Source organism: Seriola lalandi, unplaced genomic scaffold (genome assembly GCF_002814215.2).
Source record: "Seriola lalandi dorsalis isolate HSWRI2012SDOR001 ecotype SW California unplaced genomic scaffold, Sedor1 jcf7180002054748, whole genome shotgun sequence".
NCBI classification, from domain to species: domain Eukaryota; kingdom Metazoa; phylum Chordata; class Actinopteri; order Carangiformes; family Carangidae; genus Seriola; species Seriola lalandi.
Genome location: NW_019525301.1, coordinates 4,777,234 through 4,798,316, shown reverse-complemented (window position 1 = coordinate 4,798,316; position 21,083 = coordinate 4,777,234). Strand labels below are relative to the sequence as shown.

The window sequence follows — 21,083 nt, the reverse complement described above, 5'->3', positions numbered from 1 at the left end:
CCAGCAGCCGCCACTGCCATCATCAGATCCCTGTACTCCTCTTCTTGTCCGTTCCTGATACACGCCACAATAGATGTGTCATCTGAGTATTTCTGGATGTGGCAAGACTCAGAGTTGTATTTAAGTCTACCGTATACAGGGTGAACAGGAACGGAGCCAGAACAGTTCCCTGTGGAGCCCCAGAGCTGCTCATCACTGTCCCTGAGACACAGTTACCCAGCCTGACGTACTGTGGTCATCCTGTCAGGTAATCCACAATCCAGGACATGAAGCAGGGATCCAGCCCCATCCCTTCCAGCTTGTCTTTAAGTATGGGGGGTTGGATGGTGTTAAATGCACTTGAGAAATCAAAGAACATAATCTTCACCTGGCTCATCCAAGTAAGAATGGGCCGGTGGAGCATGTAAAGGACGGAATCATCCACTCCAAAATGTTCTTTGTAGGTGAACTGTAGGGGGTCAAGTGCATGTTCAACCTGTGGCCTCAGAAGGTGGAGAAGCAGCCGCTCCAGGGTCTTCATGATGTGTGATGTCAGGGCCACCGGTCTGTAGTCATTTATCTCAGCCGGTCGTCCTACTTTAGGTACCGGAACAAGACACGATGTTTTCCACAGGACCGGGACCCTCCCTGTTTGAAAGCTTAGATTGAAGATCCTCTGGAGAGGCTCAGCCAGCTGGGTTGAGCATTCCTTTAACAGCCTCAGACACACACCATCCAGGCCTGTTGCCTTTCCAGGACGTATGTTGTTTGTTTGCAAGAAAACTCCACTTGGCACTTTTAAACATTTACATGCACAGGTCTGAGACTGCAGAAATGTTCGGCAGAAATGTTCGGTAGAATTTTTTCTCGAAAGAGGAAATAAGTGCAAAAGTCTCCAACTTACAAACAGTGACTGTATCAGGCATCAACAGAGGCCTGAGTAAAGCCAGTGATAGGTAACAGGTATAGAGAGTGTTTGCAGCACTAAGCTTGCAGTGGCTGTCTGCCTGCTAATGAGCAGCTCTATGTCCACAAGCTGTTGGACAAAAGAATAAACTCTCCAGCTGTGTATGCTGGTGTTAGTGCTGAGTTCAAAGAAAGAAGTCTTTGTTTCTTGTTGTGGTGCCAGCTCGGTCACGGTTCTCAGAAAAGGGATCCGAGAGCATGACTCAGGAAGCAGATGTGAAAGTAAGGAGTCTTTAAAAGCAAAGAACAAGGATAGAAAAATACAAAAATACAAACGGTTGGGCTGAGGCAAAATCCCCAAAAAACACAGACAAGGTCAAAAACACAAACAGGATCAAAACAGGCAGGCAAAGAACAGAGAGGTGGAACACTAAGGCACATGGAACAAAGACGATCTGACTGAGAGCAAGTGGAAACGGGCCGGTATATATAGTGGGGAGATGATAAGGCAATGGGGAACAGGTGAGCAGGTGAGTGGGAAGGAGGAGCAGTTCAGGTTTGCACATACAAATGGACTGAATGAATGAATGGATGAGTGAACAGACTGGAACTCAAAACCACGACAAGCTCCAGCAATCAAGAACAGAGGGTGTTCATCCTATCACTGTTAATGATGACAGAGTATCCATCAGAGAGTATTCCAATTTACATCCAATGCCAAAGGTCACTCTTCCTGCCCTTCATGTAGAGAGGCATCTGATGTTTGATACAATTTCTGATGTGAATTAAGCTAATGTAATTGGACCAGGTAGTTTTCCAACAATCAATAACACGTCAATAATATATCAATATCTGGTGTATAGGGGCCCAAAGACTTCAGGTTAATCTCATCACACCATGATTCCAGCTTTACAAGAGTAAAATGTGTTCCACTTTTGTCTGCTCTGCCAGTGAGGAAGTCTTAATATTTTACTTGCAGTCCCTTCCATATATCTGCTCACCTGTTTTCATATCCACATGCGCTGCCCCACATCGCTGTACAGGCCCGTGTTGATGTGCTCTGAGCGGATGTAATGAGTGGCCATGTGTTGCACGGTCATGACAGTTGTAAAAAACCTCAGACAGCGCCAGCTCGTTGAGGTGCTTTTGATTGTTTGACAAATATATGCCAAATAAAAGTTTATGGTGTCAGTTTACAAGTCCAAATGACTGATGGTGTTCGTGCTGAGCACATTGATTCCGATGTTGTTTGTCTTACAATTCACAGTTAGGGAACGACTGCCAGAAATGATTATGGGAACAAATGGTACCAAAAATAGAGGAGTATGAATTGAGCTGTATAATTATTATGCATCAGACAGGTGTTGTGTTTATCATGTTGTGAGTGAAATAAGCGGACGTACAATTGAATGTCCTCTTCCGTGCAATTTTGCCTCCGTTTAGGTGGTGGGTGAATTAGGGAGCTCTCTGCGCTCAGTGTGATTAAACAAGGTGCAGACAAGAGTTCAAACCCTGGGCGTCATGTTTCTGGCGCTTTAGCTGGGAATGTGTTTTGACTAGCCCTGAATCTTTCTGACAGAAAAGAAATGATTTATAGTTTGTGACCAGCCCACCCCTCGCTGCTGCCTGTGTGTGGGTGTACAGAGATGAGGGAGTGGGCGGGGCTGGGTGACGTCCTCTTGGCCTCCTTTGGCGTGGACAGCGTGTGCTCTGCTGGCACGGCATGCGATCATTCTGCTCACGCATCAGCAGCAACAACAAAAGGTATAAACAAAAGTCCCACAAGTGACGCTGCCCCAAGATCTGAGAACCACTGGTTTACTGACTAATGTTAGCTGAGCCTGAACTACTGTGATATCTGCTGCTGGAGGCTCAGAGCCGTCCGTCATGTTCTCAGTAACAGCTGAGTCCGTCCTCCTATGACAAGGGAACAGCTGTGTCCACTACATGGATGTTTTGTAGGTTTACAGATGTGTAACATCATACCTGTCTGTGACTGAGTATAAGTGTTTGAAATTACTTTTTACTGTTCACGTTAAGTTAGGGATGGGTGCAGAAACCCAGTATAACCCCGGGGCTAAATTTTTAAAGACCAGGGTATCGATAAGAGCCGACATTATCGGTTCTGCTCTTGGTACTGGAGAAACTAAAGAAGTAGATTTCCTGTTTATTATTATTGCACATTTTCTCCCACCAATTCCGTTTCTGATTAAGACATTCATGTAGGAATGATGCATTTTTACTCATCCAGAGCCTGTATGTGTGAGGGGCGGGGCAACTGTGTCACGCCGGAGCACAGTGCAGCACACAGCCCCCCCAGCCTCTGAGCCTCTGACTGAAACAAGCAGTCTGAGCTCACTTACTCCTGATTGGCCGAACGTTCGGACGCCTGCTGAGTGGCAGCACAGCCAGTTTGTGAGCAGCGCTCCCTCTGACCGGTGTGGAGGTTCTGTCGTCATACGACGCATGCTGGAGAACATTAAATACATATGATAGTTCTCACGTACTCAAGGCCGCTGTGGGAGAATGAGCTGAGCTTGGAGCAGATGACTGTATGAAGAAATCAGCTCGCCAGCGTTCAGAGCAGACTGATGCCGTAGCTGTTCTCTCACAAGGACTTTAGTTTTACATATGTTTACCTCATTAATTTAATACGGACATTATGACAGAAAATAATTCTGTTCCACAGGTGATTTCTGTGAATGAAGCCTCCTCTGTTTTCAGACACGGATCATCACAGCTGCAGATGTAACAGTGCTGAAACAACTCTCTCCCTCAAACATGACATGTAGCAGCTTCAAGTTTGACCTTCAGCTCAGTTCTGCTGCTTCACTGGCACCAAAGCAGAAACAAAGTCCAGCAAGTCCACAAGTAGTGATGTTAAAGTGTGTGGTTGTGTCAGTGTGTTCAGCGCCCACACACTGTGTTGTTCCTGTCATTGTAGAGATATAACAGAGAAACAGGGGTTTGGCTCTGGGCTCCAGCAGCTGCCTGGTGCTCAGGAGTCTCACATCCACACCAGCAGACACACGGCTGTCATTTATTATATGTATGTATATAAGATATAACTGACTCTAAATATTAAAGGTCTTCATCTCAGTTTTACTGGTTTGTGACCTTGATGAACTCCTGTTGAAACAGTTAAACTCTTGGTTTAAGTGTCACTGTAAAGACACTTGAGAGAAATTTAAATGAAGTAAAAAGTCTGGAAGTTTTGTCTTTGGTCCACACTCTGTCACCGAGGATGTCATGGCCAATAAAGGCAGTAAATCAAATAACAGAGGTGAACTCCCCACAGTCTGTGTGGAGGATGTTGAAACGGTAAAACTGAAGCTGGACTCTTAAAACCTTTGACACACAAGTGGTCAAAAGCTTACAAAGGAACAACTAATATGACAAAACCAGACAGCGGCACACAAGCAGTGATTCCTCAATGCTTGACCCCAGCCCCACATGGTCTGGACTTAACCCCAGACCCTGTCAACTCCTAGGAACACCCCTGGTTTAAACATCTATACCAGTTTGTGGAAGATATTTTTTAAAGTTGTTCTTTTGGGCTTTTTATGCCTTTATTGGAGTAGCAGTGAGAGAGACAGGAAGGTTGGGGGTGAGAGAGAGAGGGGATGACAGGGGGACAGGGGATTTGAACCCAGGCTGCTGCAGTAAGGACTGGGTCCTAATGGTATGCCAGGTGAGCCACTGAGGCGCCCAATGGAGGTTTATTTTAGCTTCAAACACACCCACACACACACACACACACACACACACACACACACACACACATTACAGGAGGTGATAGAAACAAACAGTTTGCATATGGAGCTCTGCAGAGAAATAGTGCAAAGAAATGAAAACCGGTGCCCAGTGTTATCATTATTCATCTGATGATTTAGGGGCCACGATGCGCTTTTCCATTTCCCACGCAGCAAAGGTTGATGGGAAATAAAATCCCATTCATCAATGACACATCTTTATCTGTGATACCTGCAGCAAAGCAAAGAGAGGAAGTGTGTGTGTATATATGTGTGAATGAGAGCACAACCAAACCACCAATCCACGCACAGACACACGGCTGTGCTCTCAGCCCCCCTATCGCGTGTTAATTTACAGTGCCTTTCTTATCTAGGCAGGTGGGTAAAAGCTGGCAGAGCAGCTTCTGGAGCCACACACACTCGGCTCTTCCTCCTCCATCTCTTCAACCTCTGCTCCTCTCGTTTATCACGTCTGGGAGGCTCAGGAGGAGGTCGAGATAAAAATGAGCCTTGGCAAGCGGCAGTCAGACAGAATGGATAGCTCAGCTCCTGGACCAGCTAGCCCTGATAGCACTCTCACCTGCTCGGGCCGGAGGAGGGGGGGCGGGGCAGGTGAGGCGCCGTAGCAGGAGGTAGCCATAGACAAATGCACTGGTTACCGTTACAAAATCCTTGAAATGAACTTCATTCTTAAGCGATTTCATTTATATGGATGAGATTCCTGCTGATGCACCTGAGTTTTTGTGTTCCGTGTAGTTGTTGTTACCATAGCGAGGGTTTCAGTCGCTCAGCGGTAGAAAGCTATGTTAGGACAATATGTCCCTGTCTTTCTTTCTCTACTTCTGACTTTTAAAACCCTTCATAGCGTCGCTCTCGATGATATCTCTGAATGCTGTTAGGGGGCCCCCCAAGGGCTGAAAAACTTTGCTGCACAGCAATGTCTCCAAATGTAGCTCCCTCCCCCTTAAACAACCTATGGACTATTTGCATTGACGTCTCAGCAGAAAACCTCCTTGAAGAATCTTTATGTGTTGATGAACACTGGCCTTATAATGTGGTTATTTACAATGTGACAACATTGAAGTTATTTAGTTATTTATTTAGGTTTTTATTGTTCTTCATATTTATATTTAGAAAATTCTGCTAACGTGAACATTTGGGATAAAAAAAAAAATGTTTAGATTTGGCAGATTTTTCATTGGTGTCAGAATGATTATAATAACTGTGATGAATGCTGATTGGAGGCGATTGACAGTTTTTTTTGCCTTGGGCCCCAACAGACTCTACAATCACCACTGCCTGTGTCCGATGAATTCAGCTTGAAAAAAAATCGAAATCTTCTTTTAAAAGGATTTAAAATAATCCCTTCTTCTTATATGTGTTTTTTTTTTGTTTGTTTTGCTTCTGAACATGTATTTTAGAAATTGCTGCTGCTGGATGAACAAATACCTCTCAGCTTTGCCTTTCATTTCTGAAATGCTGGGTTACACTTATAGTTTCATGTTTTTTTTTACAGTTAAACCAAACATGAGATATTTTAGACTCATTGTAAATAATTGAACAGTGGAGACTGGAGTGTGAGGAATCAGAAAACATTGTGGTGTCAGTTTTAACAAATATGTTGATTTTGGTCAAAACAAAAACTCATTCTGAAACGTCAGCTACCAAAAATCTCCATCTGTCAGAGGACAGATCTAATACAGTACTGTGTCATACAGTATATAGAAAGAAATACATCTAAGTTTATTTATTTTTGTACTTACAGGAAATAATTCAAGGCATGCACCGACTACCGCTTCAGCTGCACTAGAGAGGAACCAGCTCACCTGACTGAAGGATCAACCTCCAGGGCTGAAACGTGAAGCCAACACTAAAGAACCAAAAACCGCAGTTCCTCTAATAAACCTCAGCTCCACACACACCCCTCCTCTTTTGGATTAGCTGGGAATTAAGGGCGGAGTCAGACACTGCCAAGATGGCGACAGTGGTGCAGCTCACTCTGAGCTTCAAAACTGCTCTTCAGAAATCTGTGGGTGACGTCACAGAGGCTACGTCCATCTTTATTTACAGACTATGGTCTGACTCTGTACTAAGGTAAGATCCACCTCCTACCACCTCTAATTAGGACTCAAAAAGGGTCGTATCTACAGTATTCTCTTAATTAATCATGGTAGTGTTTTCAGCATAACATGCAATGAACCAATCATAGTGCCATCTCCCGTTCCCTTTAACAAGACAGGTGTGCCTGCACCTTGGTGGATTGCTATTATAACGGTGGATTTGTCAGGTAGTGACTGAGAACTGTTCTCTGCGGAGGAAACAGATCGACTTGTTTGCAAAGTGAAAGTGCGAGCAGCTCCGTCCACAGCTACAGCAGGAGTCCACCAAACAGGCCTGGGTGCAAAATATTAACCTGAGGATGCAGTGCATGCTTTGTACCCTTAGTATGATATTTTTCACCCTCAGTTGAAATTTAAATGATAAATGCCAAACGCAAGGTGGAAGGCGCACGGACTGTGAGGACGTCTCCACACAGTTATATAAAGTTAGAACTGACCAATCTGATGTGTGTAGAGGTGTGTGTGGTTGTAGAGCAGCCTGGTGTCGTTTTCAGGTGATTTAATGAGGGTAAACACAGTGAGCAGTCATGCGTAATGGCACTGTGCACTGGCACGGCTCTCTGGAACAGCTGCACAATGCAGAAAGCGGTACAATTATATCAGAATGCGCATACCTATAAGTAACTGCCCTGGGTCTCCAGAACTTCAGAGGCCCTGGGGCAGATGCTCGGCCTGTTACCCTGCCTTGCTTCAGAGCTGTTACATTACTGTCCACTATTTGTTTGAACTTTTTCCACCCTGGAGCTTTTGTGGGAAACCTGTGCCATCAAGGCAACAATCACATATCACATCAGCATTCCCTGTGTATGCTGTTATTTCTACGTGCACTTTTTCTATGTACATCACAGTTGGTGTGCACTTAGGGAACAGCCTGCATTTTATAAGACATGCTGGATAAAGGCTACAATACATTTTATATTGGCCTTCAAACAAAGACGTGCGCGCGCGTGTGTGTGTGTGTGTGTCTGTGTGTGTGTGAGAGACAGAGAGAGAGAGAGAGAGAGAGTGTGTTTCTGACCTCAGCCCTCGCCTGATAATTCAGAACCCACCACACAAACTCCTGGTTCCGAGCAGCTGCAGGTGAAGTCATACATGTTTGACTTTTGATGTAAAGCACACACACACACACACACGCACACGCACACACACACAAACCGCTGGGTGACACACTCCAGCTGAAGATGTGTGCTGATCCCTGGCAGTGCTGTGCTTGGCATATTAACCACAGCAGGTAGGGCAGCAGCGGGCCCCCACTTCTCTGTGCCATTCGAGGGCCCTATTAGGCTACAATTACTAAATGTAAGGCTTGTAAATCATACATCATTCATGTGGAGAACTCAGAGACAGTCACCACTGCCCACTGTAAAGCAGAGAGAAGGAAAGGAAGGGGAGGGAATGGAATAGAGAGAAAGGAAAAGGGGAGGGAGAGGGGAAGGAAAGAGAAAAGGTAAATAAAAGAACTGAGGAAAACTCAGGAATAGGGGATGATCACCAGAGAAATCAAATCATATTTTTGTTGGTGAACAAAGACCTTCACTTAAAGCCACCATTACTACACATGGTGCACAAGAATCTAATATACTGAGACTCAATCTGGCTCCCCACAGGATGAAGCCCGCCTGTTCTGCTACCAGGACAAATCTGAACTAAACAGCTCACCACTAAAAAAAAAAAGAGAAGAACTCGTCTCTCATCTGATTTGTATGATAACAAATCAATCAGTTAATTCATTCAGTCCAGCACGTTCATCCTCCTCTTCCTCTTGTTCTTCCTCTGTCCTCATTCATCACTGTAAAACAACACGGTCAAGGTAACATGTCTGTGAGGCTGCAGTAGAGCTGCATGCAAATCTCAACGTGGCTAAATGCTAATGTTGAGCAGGTGATATGGATCATCTCCTCCATCTTCTGCATGTTAGCGTGAAAACCTAAACAAAGCACTAAGCTGAAAAGCCAATGGGTCAACAGAGTTACTAAAGTTCATCTTCTCTAAACTGTAGATGTATGAAACATATCTTTCATTTTTTCTGATCAGAATGAGGCCTCAATGCATCCTCAACAATGACTATTGAATACAATAAAACACGTTTTGATAACTGATCTTTTTAAATGCCTAAAAAAAGATTAACATCTGTGGTGCTATATGTCACTTTTGACCAGGTGGTAATTACTTTATGCAGAGAAATACATGGTGCCATACAATGTTACCAAACCATCATGAATAACAAAAAATATTACAGGTTATTATAATTATCATTCCTATAATACTGCTATAATAATATTGTGTAGTAATATTAAACTTTTGTCTCATGGCAAGAAAGTGTATTGACTGGAATTCAGCTGTAGAGTGACACAGCAAATCTGACACACACACACACACACACACACACACACACACACACACACAAGACTTTTAGTAAATAGTGTATATACGTGTGTCTCTTCATCGTAAGCAATAAAAGAGATCAATTGTACCTATTTTAAACTAAAAACAAATTCCACACAGTGAGTTAAATGAGGTCTAAGGTACATCAGATATAAAAGTAAGTATATATATTATTTTTATAGATGAATATGTTTCTTAGCTGATAAAATATTTCATTGGATGATAATTAGTGTTTTTCTCAGTGCTTATCAATGATTTCAAACACGAGTCAAATTTGTTGCACAAACTACACTGTTAAAAATGATAACTAGTAGTTATTGATCTCCTAAAACTTTTTCTAATTAATCTGACTCTGCAATAAAGCTGCCCAACATACTTCTCCCTATTGTTGTCCTAACAAGTATTTTCAAAACAGTAGAACAAAGATTTCTGAGTTGCAGCGGCAGCAGACTTATTTTCCTCGAGGTCGGACGTTTTGTGACAGAAACTCGACTGTGTGGGTTCTGGAAACAAAGCTTTCACTGTGAATGGTAATGGGAAATCCAGACATAACTTTAACCTTTGTTTTGCCTGTTCTCATGGTTACTGCTCATGTAAAACTCAACCATTTTAAACATGTAAGCCTTTATCATATAAATATCCACACAACACACGTCTACAGTCCACGAAAGATGAGAAACATGGATTTTAAGCAACAAAACAAATGTGAAATGAAAATGGTTTCTTAAATTGCTGTAAAGGTTTCAGCTGAAGTGTTTGGAGATACAGGATTTCAGCTTCTGCATTCAGATCAGTTGGGAAACAACTCTCACACACACTGAATTCAGGTCAGTTGATAAGGGAGAGAAATAATGCAACACAACTGACAACAGTTAACAACTGGGCTACAGTATTTTCAACTACAGCAGCAGCACACCCACAGTCATAGAGGGGTAAGGACTGTGTGTCTTCACTGGACATTTAGACTGATTCAATAGAAGCAGTTTTACACTGATCTCTTAAATCATGGTGAATCATCAGGCAATGAAAACAAATCTAGTCTAGATTTCAAATGTTTCCACAAATAAATCTGCCAGGATGAGTTTGGAGAAATATGTATTAAATGATGCACAAGACATGCGTAGTATTTCAATTTGATGGAACGGTGCAGCTATAAAAACATGGCTGACTTAATCCACTCAGTGTATGCATCATGAATATAGAGAGACACTGTCAGTGTGGGAATTAAACAACAGAATTATCTCTTTTTTTCTTCTTCTTCTTTTATATTTCATTTCCAGCATTTAAATGTGTAATTTAACACCTTGTCTACATCAGCCATGTTGCACAGGCATCAGGTACTGTCAGCGTCTGTATGGGATCCGTCACAGTGCAGCAGTGCAATCAGAAATGTTTTCAGCACTCAGCCCATCACATTATTGTAAGAGTGGGTGGGACTGTTGCCCACCAGACTGAGGCTAGTGTTGCCGATTCCTGCTGCCAAGTTTTAATACCATGGCTACATGCTCCTATATGTTCTGTGGAGGTAGACATTGGAATCAGTTTCCTGATGTTTGATGTCACCTGGATTTATATGTCTTCATACATATACCATTGTCAGCTAATGATTTGCTGTGGACTATTGGTAAGATAAAAATAGCAACGTATCTGCAGAACTCTATTGCAGTCACAAATCCAAAACTGTGTTTTGTGAGCGCACAGTGAGTAATGAGTCCATCTATGAGTCCAAATGAATGTTTGTACTAAATTTGAAGGGATTCCCTTGAGGAGATCATGTGATGTCGCGTTCAAGAGAATTGGACGTAAACATAAATCCTCCAGTGAGGAGTCATAATGAAAAAGAGTTGGTAGATGAATCAAGAGTGAATCTTGAATCTATGTTCAACTCTTTTTAGCTCATCTTCACAAAATCTTCACCGTTGTTTTCTCATCACGCAGATGGTTTTATTTACAGATTTTCCACATATAATGGAGATGAATGGAATTCCCTTTATGTGACTCAACCCACTGAAGAAAACAGTGACAGCAAATAAAACTGATATCTGCATGTTTGGATATCACAGCTGTGAGTGGGAAAATATCTTCTGTTGTGCTAACTGTGTTTTACTATCTGCAGAGTGTACATAGGTGTGTATGGATGCATTCAGGTGTGTCCGCATATTAGTTTTCCATACTCTCCCCTGCGGAGATAACATTGTGCAATAAGGTTGAACCAGGGGCTGGAGAGCAATCACACCGTGTCCACATCTCACTGCTGAAGCTGCGGCTGCAGGAACCAGCATCAGAGACCAATGCTGAGAGCTTCACAGCCTCATGATTGTCTTTTCTCCTGCTCTGTGCATATACAAGTAAGATAGACAAGGGTGTGTAAGACATGTTTTCAGTTTGGTGAAAGTCTACTTTAAAACAGATGATAAAACTACCAAAACAAAGTTATTTTTTTTTGCATGCATTATGGATCCTATTCATTCAGCTAACAACTTTCATCACTAAGGACTAAAATACATAAGCGTGCTCACACAAACATAGGAGCACGGTATGTATTTAATATAATTAATGCACAGTAGAACATCTGTGTATTCACAAAGTATCACAGCGTAATCCACTGAATGAGAAAGCTAGTTTCCTTAGTTATGGAAAAAAAGTTACGAAATTTACAGCAATGAAAGAGATTTTACAGCGGTAAATTTCTACTGTTTCCATGGCGACTGTTGATTTGCTGCCATTAGCACTTGTGATACCTGTTATGTCATCCTCCCGTTGTTTTGACGGGAGCTTTGCCATGGTGAACTTTGGTTGCAACAATGTAATTGCTTTATGTCAATTTAAGTTTAACCAGCCCCTCATTCACATCCAGAGACCGGTCGGTGGTTTAGGCTACAGACGATCTTTGGTTCAGTGAACCAGACCAGGATCTTTCCTGAACCTGAGCCTGAACCAAGAGCTGTGACAGTCTGAACAGAACCAAATAACAGTTTCATAAAGCTGGAGTCAGTACATGTGGACACTTTACTGTCACAAAAAGAGGGAAATTTCGGTCCATGTTCACAAATCAATAGATCACATTTCATTACTAGTTCAGACCCATATATATTCTTAATGTTACAAATGCTGTAATTTCCCCTTAATTTCCTTGTTATCTTCCTGGAAAGAACAGGAAATGAAGCAACTTAAAACAAGATACAATGGGAGAATGAATTACATTTCTTGGACTATTATTGAATTGTCTAATGTTGTATCAGTTGAGGATCTAATGGACTTTTAACCTTATCACGGAAACACTCTGTGTCAGTAGGGACCGAACAACAGTTTGAATCTACATAGAAAAAACTGTCTGTCTCTGACCAGACATAGAGATAGAGATCCATGGGACCACTTTCATCTATTTTTGTAAATTCAAGTCTCCATATTTGCGTTCACTTCCCTGTAATTTACAAAGCAGACAGATAAATTCTAACATGTCACACAGCATGTCGCCTGTGTACTGAGTAACAGACTCATTTAGTTTATACTGGATGTTACATGGAGTGAATTAACTTCATCTATACAGCATTATTAATATAATGCATCTACAAATAGCATCTAGGAACCATCCTAACAAATAATTAGTTACTTGACAGTTCTGTTTTATGAAATTATTCTTCTTTTTAATTATATCATTATTATAATAAGAATTATTATTATTAACATTTTGATATTCACTGAGTCAAATTTAGAAAGCAGCTTTTGCAGGGACATTCAATCAAAAACATGATGTTGTGTTGTGACTCTGATCAGAACCTGAACCTCTGGTTCTTGGGGGATTACCTGCGACACATGTTGTCCAGATGTTAGAGGTGTCCAGGTTTACAGTAGCTAAATAGGCACAGAGGGAACGGGGATTAACTGTGATGGGAAAATCCTGCATCTGAATATTGATCAGAGTATTTATGCTAAACAGCTGCTTGTCTAACATAGTAAACGTTAGCCATAGTGTGCATTCACACTCATTTTACTACATGTTGTAGGTTTTGGTGGCGTGTGTATATATCCTCCTTAATCACAGCACAAATCTGCCAAAACAAAACTCATCCTGACTTGGTGCCGCAGCTAATCTAACTCTGTCTTCTGATTTCTGATTGGTTTCCCCCCATATACATCGTACTCAACAAGTTCTTACGTTTAGCAACATATTTACCTTCATAAAAATCTTGTCTCTCTACAGATTCACTGCAGAAATGTCAGGGTCAATTGTGGCCTTAAAGCAGTTATCTCAGCAGAGCCTCACTGCCAATACTGAATCTGGCACAGGACAGCACCTTCACTAAATTGCTTGCTTTTGCCACTGAAGGGATCAGATTTTTATAATAAGAGTCTAACAACATTATGGAAAGGACTCCTACAGAGACAGACCTTTTTTGTTTAACCAGGAACAACTGTTTTTTGGCTAAGCTATAGCTACAGCTACAGCTCTGCTGCTGCTGGGAGTTTGTCTCTGTGACTGTGTGTTAGGAGTCACATGTGCACACATGTCTGCATTGCCCAGTTGTACTAATTACACACAGACGCGCGCACCTACACACACACACACACACACACACACACACACACATACAAGACTTTTAGTAAATAGTGTATGTACGTGTGTCTCATCCTATGCGTTCCTTCACTCCCCCCCATAGTGTGTGTGTGTGTGTGTGTGTGTGTGTGTGTGTGTGTGTGTGTGTGTGTACAGTTGACTGAGTCAATATGAGAAAACTGCCTTGATTTTCACTGGAACTTCATAAAAGTGCATTTTTTCCTTGCTGATGTCTCACAGCTGAATCCATTGTGATGGCAGATTATACATCTGGCAATTGTAAAACTCAGAGCCAGGGAGCTTCGTCATGCATTCATATGGCAGGTTTTGTGTTTTCAGCAGAATCTTTGATTTCCTCACCTGCGGACAGGTAATATTTCTAAACTGAGTAGAGAGGATAAATGCATCATCCACTGACACTAACACACCTTTATGCAGCTTTGTGGAAAGGTTTGAGAGGAAATAAAACAGAGGTTGGAGGGAAAGGAGAAGATTACACTATCAAGTTGATCTGTCGGCGTGCTGATCTGCCAAATGTCAAACAATACATATTCATCTGTTTGGCCAGCCATCGCACAGAGGCAGCGCTCTAGCAGAGGTCCAGACAGAGAGATGGCTGACATTTCAGTATTCAAGAGACTGACAGCTGCACATACACAACATGCAAATACACACACTCTCTCAGGCACACACACTCGTTTTTACACTTCTTACTCCTTTATACACTTGGCATATTGGATAAAATTTGGTTGGAAGCTGAAGCTGGACACTAAAAGAGTCTTCATGCCAAAAACCAAGTCTGAGAGGTAAATTCTGCTCTTCACAGCCAAGATCATTCAAAAGCTGTTGGGTTATTCCACCTCTATAATGTTTTTCTTGAACTCAGCTACAGGATATTAATATTTAAACTGTTCTTTACCAACTTAATCACATAGTTTATTACCCATGCACAAAAACTAAAATGAAGATTCCCTCTTGTAAAGAAACCATTACACAGGACATTTGGCTGAACCTAGAGACAAATACAGTACAGACCGCTTTCCCATTCCAGTGAGTGAACGGTGTGTAGCTCTCTTAGTTTAATTTGTTTCGAGAGGCCGCGCCACAAAGAAAATAAGGAGCATTCTCAAAGGTCCTAGAGGTGCTGCCAATCTCCAAACCGACAGTCAGCTCACCTGTTCATTAACCCAGAGGCCGGATCCATCCTCGGACCTCAGCCTGTCAGCCCAAACTAAAGTCATTCCCTGCTACTAAAGCAGAGACTGATAAGGTGAGATACATATAGTTTCATATTCTGTCATTGGCCATATCTGGCACTAGTCTAATAGGCTACATGAGTTGCAGTAGAACACAGCTCCATGCTTGGTGTTTGTCGTTAAGAATCTACTCATGTTGGCTGCTACACTGTGCTGTATTATGTATATGTCTGTTTTCTGACTTACATGAAAACTAGCAGACAGATTCAGCTGACATTTATGACAAGTTTACAGCCTGTTGGGGGGTCCTGTTCACAACTGTATTAACATCTGTCTCAGGTGATCTGATCACAAGTGGACAGCTCTAAGTTCAGGTGTGAACGCACCCGAGACGCAATGAGGACACATTTAAGATCCGATCATTCAGACCACATTCAGAGGAGGTCTGGACCACATGTGTCCTCATTCTTTTAGCAGTGTGAACGTGACTGTGTCCTGGGCCACGCTGAAGGACCAACTACTCTACTGACGTCCTCTGTCACAGTCTGATTAGTTCCAACGCAGTTTCATCATGAACCATAGATATTCTACTAATTAAAATGGCTAATGTCTCTCTCTCTCTCACACACATTGATGGACCCTTTTGTCAGATAAAAACAACAACACATACGTGTTTATCTGCATTTAAAGTGGGGAATGCCAGATGAGAACTGAGGTACTAATGAAGCCAACACTAAAGTACCAAAACCTGCAGTTCCTCTAATGACCACTAGAGTCTGGCTCCACCAGTGAGTCAGTCCCCATAGACTCCCATGTTAAAATGTCCAACTTTACAGCAGAAATAAACATGTTTACAGCCTGGTACAAAAACTGTTTTGGTCTCTAGAGCTAATTTCCTCCTTCAGGACACCTGTTTATATAACTCACCTGTTTACATTTTATTAAATCTTAAAGTTATGTAGAATTGAGGGCGTGGCCTCTTTGAGTGACAGGTTGGTGAGCAAATGCATTATGAGTGAGGCCAAGTCAGGCACTGCCAAGATGGTGACAGTGGAGCAGCTCACTCTGAGCTTCAAAACCGCTCTTCTGAAACCTGTGGATGATGTCACAGAGGCTACATCTATCTTTATTTACAGTCTATGGTCTGAACAGGGTGTGTGTGTCAGTGCTCAAATCAGTGAATGACCACTACATGCTGTGTATGGTTCTCTTTCCAGTAAGCGAAAAGATCTACATCCATATTTCCACCCTTATCAAAGATATTTGTCTACTGGCTTTCAGATATGGTTCATTAATGTGTCAAGACTTGGGAGATTGAGCTTGCCTCCACAGGGTAACGCCGGCTGTTGATGCTGTGCTCGGAGCCCTCAGATCCGTTGCTTGGACCCCAGTGGAACTCCACTTTCTCTGCCTTGAATCTCCCTGGTAGTCCTGCTCCCCGGACAAAGTAATCATCCTTCAACATAATGGCCACTGGAAGAAAGACAGAAGAATAGAGAAAAAAACAAAGACAGAGCGAGAGAGAGTGAGTGGTCATATATCACTGAAAATCATTCTCAACATACGCAGTAATCATTCCTCTCAAAGAAACAGATGACAGAAAATTGGTGCCTGTCAATGTGAATTTCAAAGGTCGCCAAGAAAGACAATCAAAACTTGTGTGAGGACACATGCACGGCATGACACCTCTTTAAGGTCTTTGGTCACACACAGTCAAAAGGGTGTATTCTGAGGACACGCTAAAGGTAGATATGTGTTTCTCTTTTAAATTTGCTCTGAGGAAGACATCCTCACACAAGACCATTTCTGTCATTTTCCATCAGCCTCTGAGGCAACGTCTCAAATGAGGGGCTAATTTGCTGAACAAAATTGTTCTCTTCAGCCACTGCAAATTGCCCTTGCAGGATCTTTTGTTATTCCATCACATCTTGCTAAAATATAGCAAGAATTAAAATTGGGGGGGGGGTATTTTCACAATCACAAATGGCTCTGAAAGGATTCCTGTTCCATTAATCAGTGCAGCCGCCTCAAACCCAGACCCATTTGTAGAGGACGCTCTCAAGTGAAGAGACGAACCTGGTTCATTATTTCATCAAGATGTCAGTCAGACTCCTGAATTATCACATACACCTGATACCACAGTAACACAATCACCTTACATACACTTACATCTCACCAGAAAATCCTTAATGGACAGTTTATAGCTTTATGTCAGCCGCACACCAAAAAACAACTTTTCAAACCATTTCACAATGTCCAACAATTTCCAATGTCAGAATAAAATCATGAGAGTTTGGCTCCCACCATCTGGATGGTTTGGTGTCAGGTGATCACCCGAGTCTTCGGTCATTCCGTTTTTTGTGTTGATGTTCTGATTAAATCAAGCATGTTTAATATTTATGATTTATGATTGTAGATTTTAGTCTCGGCTCAAGACAGTGACGTTCAATGACGTGAACACTGTCGACTGCAAACAGGAAGCAGCAAACAGAGCTGATAGTGAGCATGGAGGAGATGTGATTGGTTTGGTGTAAGACTGGTGTTAAATACATGAGGGATTTAAAATAATTTCAAAATAAAACAGGAAATCAGAAAAACAACAATAATGTTGAAAAAAAGTCTGGAAAAAAACCCAGTTTTTCTTCATGTAAATTTCCACCAGGAGCATGATAGCAAATAATGTCAAAGAAATCTAGTCTCAGTGACTGTTCAAGATCCTCAGTCTTTACAGGCCTCTAGTCTGTGGTCGGCATTAGTCATCATTTCTAAGTTATGATAACTGCTCTGATAATGATGTGAACTGTGATGGATGCTTGAGTGATTCTCCTTCATTTCCTCTTCCAAATAATAATAATATGAGACAATAATCAATAGGAATGTTGACCTGAGCCTTAGCCAATGATTTTAGAATAACTGAGGTCATTAGTCCAAATTCCCCCAGGACAACCCCGCCCACCTGAGACAATGTGAATCTCCAAGATGTTGGTGTGGTCCTTATAATTAATATCAAATATTCTGATAGTTGCAGAGAGAGAGAGCAACTGGAAACTCAGGGAGAGAGAGAGGGGATGACATGCAGCAAGGTACCAGGTGAGCCACCAGGTGAGCCACCAGGTGAGCCACCAGGTGAGCCACCAGGTGAGCCACCAGGGTGCCCTAATATCCCTAATATCTAATATTTAGATTTGGAGTCTCAGTAAAAGATCTCTGACAAATCAAATAGGATCAATAAACCTGAACAACCTGCTGCAGATGATGAGATGATGGAGGGGAAGAACAACATATACATGACGATGATAAGTGTTACTGGTATCTTGTTATTTCCAATAATGTAACTGATGTTTCTCACCAGTCTTAAGCACAGCCTACACCACTGAATCCTCACTGCATTACTTCTTATCTTGGTTCATTTATGTGGCTGTGTTTTCAAACGTTTTCTTTCGAGCCACATGTTGTTGATTCATTCAAAGTTGAGCTGTGCAGAAACGCAGAGGTGTGTCTGAGTAGAGTTAGTGGTGCACGAGGCGGGGGGGGTAAGGCCCTCCCTGCCTGATTTCACATCTCCATCACGGCATTCAGTAGCAGCTCCACCAGGTGATCCCTCCACAGATAAAACGCTCATCTGTTGTTTAGAAACAGTGCAGGATCCATGCATAATTCATGGGAAAAAAACGCAGGGACATTTGTCTTGTTAGCCATGCATTATGTAGCGGGGGGAGAGCAGAAGCTGCGCGCCATTTTGTATCGCAGCTGTTGTTTGTGTTAGCATTTTTACATGGCTCTCTACATGCTGTGGCATCCCAAATCCATTTAAATTATGCTCCGCTGTGTTTCTTACTTTGCAGGTGGCCATCATCATCATCGGCTCTTTTTCTGTTCTGTGAGCAGCCTCCATGGCCTTGGGGAAATGGTTTGAGTTGCTGAAAGCCTGGGGACGCTCTGCATCAAACGTGTCTGGGAATTTTTCATCTCGACTGCAGTGATGAGGTCTTCTATCTCTCTGTCTGTGTCTCTCGCTCTCATCTTGGCGTTTGTGCCAGTGGGTGTCAGCGGCGGTGATCCTCTACCTGAAGGTCAGCTGGCCGGTCCGCTCCCACAGGGAACGACAGCACACTGTGTGTCCGCTTCGCCTGAATGAGCTACCTGCACTCAGACAAACGGATGGCTCACATCTCAGTGGCGTGCTGCCGCCCGCTCATGATGCAGTGACTGGGAGGTGGACAAGACATTTACTCGCTCTCTGTGACCTTGATCAGTCACTGAAAGTTGGGAATAAAAACTGGTACAGCAACAAGGCTGCAGAGGGAATTTCTTGTCCTCTAATGGTCCCACTGTGATCAGGGTCATTGCTTGTACAGTCATACAGCCATGTTGAGCCACATTACATAATGTTTTATAGGGTTTTAGGATGTTGAATACAAATATTAACACATAATACAAACACTGGACTTTCACTGTGCTTCCAATCTCTCTGCAAAGTCACAGTGTAAACACATGACCACTAGATGTGTAGTAGACACACAGGTATTAGCGACGGTTGAAGTGACGGCTACAACATGATGTGATGACATACGTAGATTCAATGTCGACACTTCCTACTGATGCAGCCCGACAGAAAGACTATTTGCCCTGTGATACGTTAAAGAGTTAGCAGGTAATTATATGTTTTTGTCATATTTGACACTGTCATTTTGTTTATATTCAATAATACTGTTAGCTTTATGGATTATTAGTATATTTGTTAAAGATGCGCTGAAGAAGCTGATAGGCGACCACAGTAAGTAGCGAGCCAGGCTGACGTTCCAGTTGGTGATTTGGAGGCTTTGGGGGATGCTAACCTGTTTTAACAAAGAAAAAAAATATATATATACAAAATGTTGTTCACCTCCATCCTCCCTCTGCAGCACACAACCTCACTGTGCTGAAACCATGACGCTGTCCGTGGTGCTGAAGTAACACATTTATACAAACTCAGCTCATATGATATTAAATTGTCTCTAAAGCAAATATTAAGAGCTCTGTGGTCATTTTAAGAGACATACTGAAGCAATGTTCAGAGCGACCTTGGTTTCCTGAAGTAGTGAAGTAGCCGCTGTTAGCCGCCATTGTGATCTTTGATTTCCATTACTATGACAACGCATTGGAATGAATATGGGTGCCATGGCCGTCCCTTCAACCGTCGCTGCTTAAAGTCCCTATTAATTTGTGTTAGACAGTAAAAAGGAGGATTCGCCTCTTACTCCACCAAGGACGAGCTCCAGCATGGCATCCACGGTGTTCAGCTGTCAGGTGACTTCCAGTGAAGAAGCACACAAGGGTGCAGAGTGAAGGACAGGGCAGGACAGATAGCAACTGGCCCTGTGGTCTGACTCACCAGATGTAGGTTGTAGATATAAACCTGCCATCTGGCATCTATTTCAGCCCTGTTGCCATTTTCAAAATCCCCTTCGTTACAGGAAACATCAACAACCTCCGAGATGTTTTGATGAATCACACAGTTGCTGTGTTTTTTGTAGCGTTTTCTTCGCAGGGAATCAGCTGTTTTGGTGACAGTGCTCACTTCCCGACATGCGAATGTTCCCCCAAAACAAGTTCCCCCCCCCTGCACAGTCGCTGCTTCCTGGGCTCAGCGCTGCCCAAGATGTGATTGGTTTAAAGGAGTATTTGTAAGTTTTGCTATTGCTACATAGCTACAGTTAGCACTGACAGCTGTTTACTTACCAGTCTAGAAGAAACACTTTGAGTTCAGCATCAAACTTCATTCCTTTACTCACCAACAGCTGTCTCCAAAGGTGGAAAGAAACCCTATTTTTTTTGCTTCTATTTTTATCACTTCTTTTCTTCTACTGAAGTTGGCATGCTAACCAACTAGCTCTGGCCCAGTTTGCTGCCCTGAAGAAGTACCACTGGTCAGGGGACACATTATTAACATCTTGTAAATGCAACAATAACCAAAGTTCTCGGCGAGACTGATAAGTAAACAACTGTTAATGTTAACGTTAGCTATGTAGCAAAAGCAAAACGTACAAATAGCTCCTTTAAAGAAATGTAAACAATCCAGGATGTTTTTTTCCCCTTCAGCAGAATGATAATGGTGCAGCCAGAACACTGTGGAGAGAGGACTGATTGAGCCACAGTGAACAACCTTGAGCTCTATGGATAAGAGACACTTTCACAACAGTGAGTC

General features: G+C 42.5%; 1 protein-coding gene across 1 annotated transcript in view; it reads right to left on the bottom strand.

The window, feature by feature from the left end:
* LOC147818051 (receptor-type tyrosine-protein phosphatase gamma-like) overlaps window positions 1-17,246 on the bottom strand; it is an 88,190-nt gene extending 70,944 nt beyond the window's left edge. The window contains exons 1-2 of the mRNA XM_087178918.1: window positions 17,201-17,246; window positions 16,221-16,369 (exon numbers count right to left, since the gene is read on the bottom strand). Coding sequence (XP_087035044.1) covers window positions 16,221-16,369; window positions 17,201-17,246 — 195 coding nt within the window. The remainder of the gene's footprint in view (window positions 1-16,220; window positions 16,370-17,200) is intronic.
* Window positions 17,247-21,083: the final 3,837 nt, after the last annotated feature.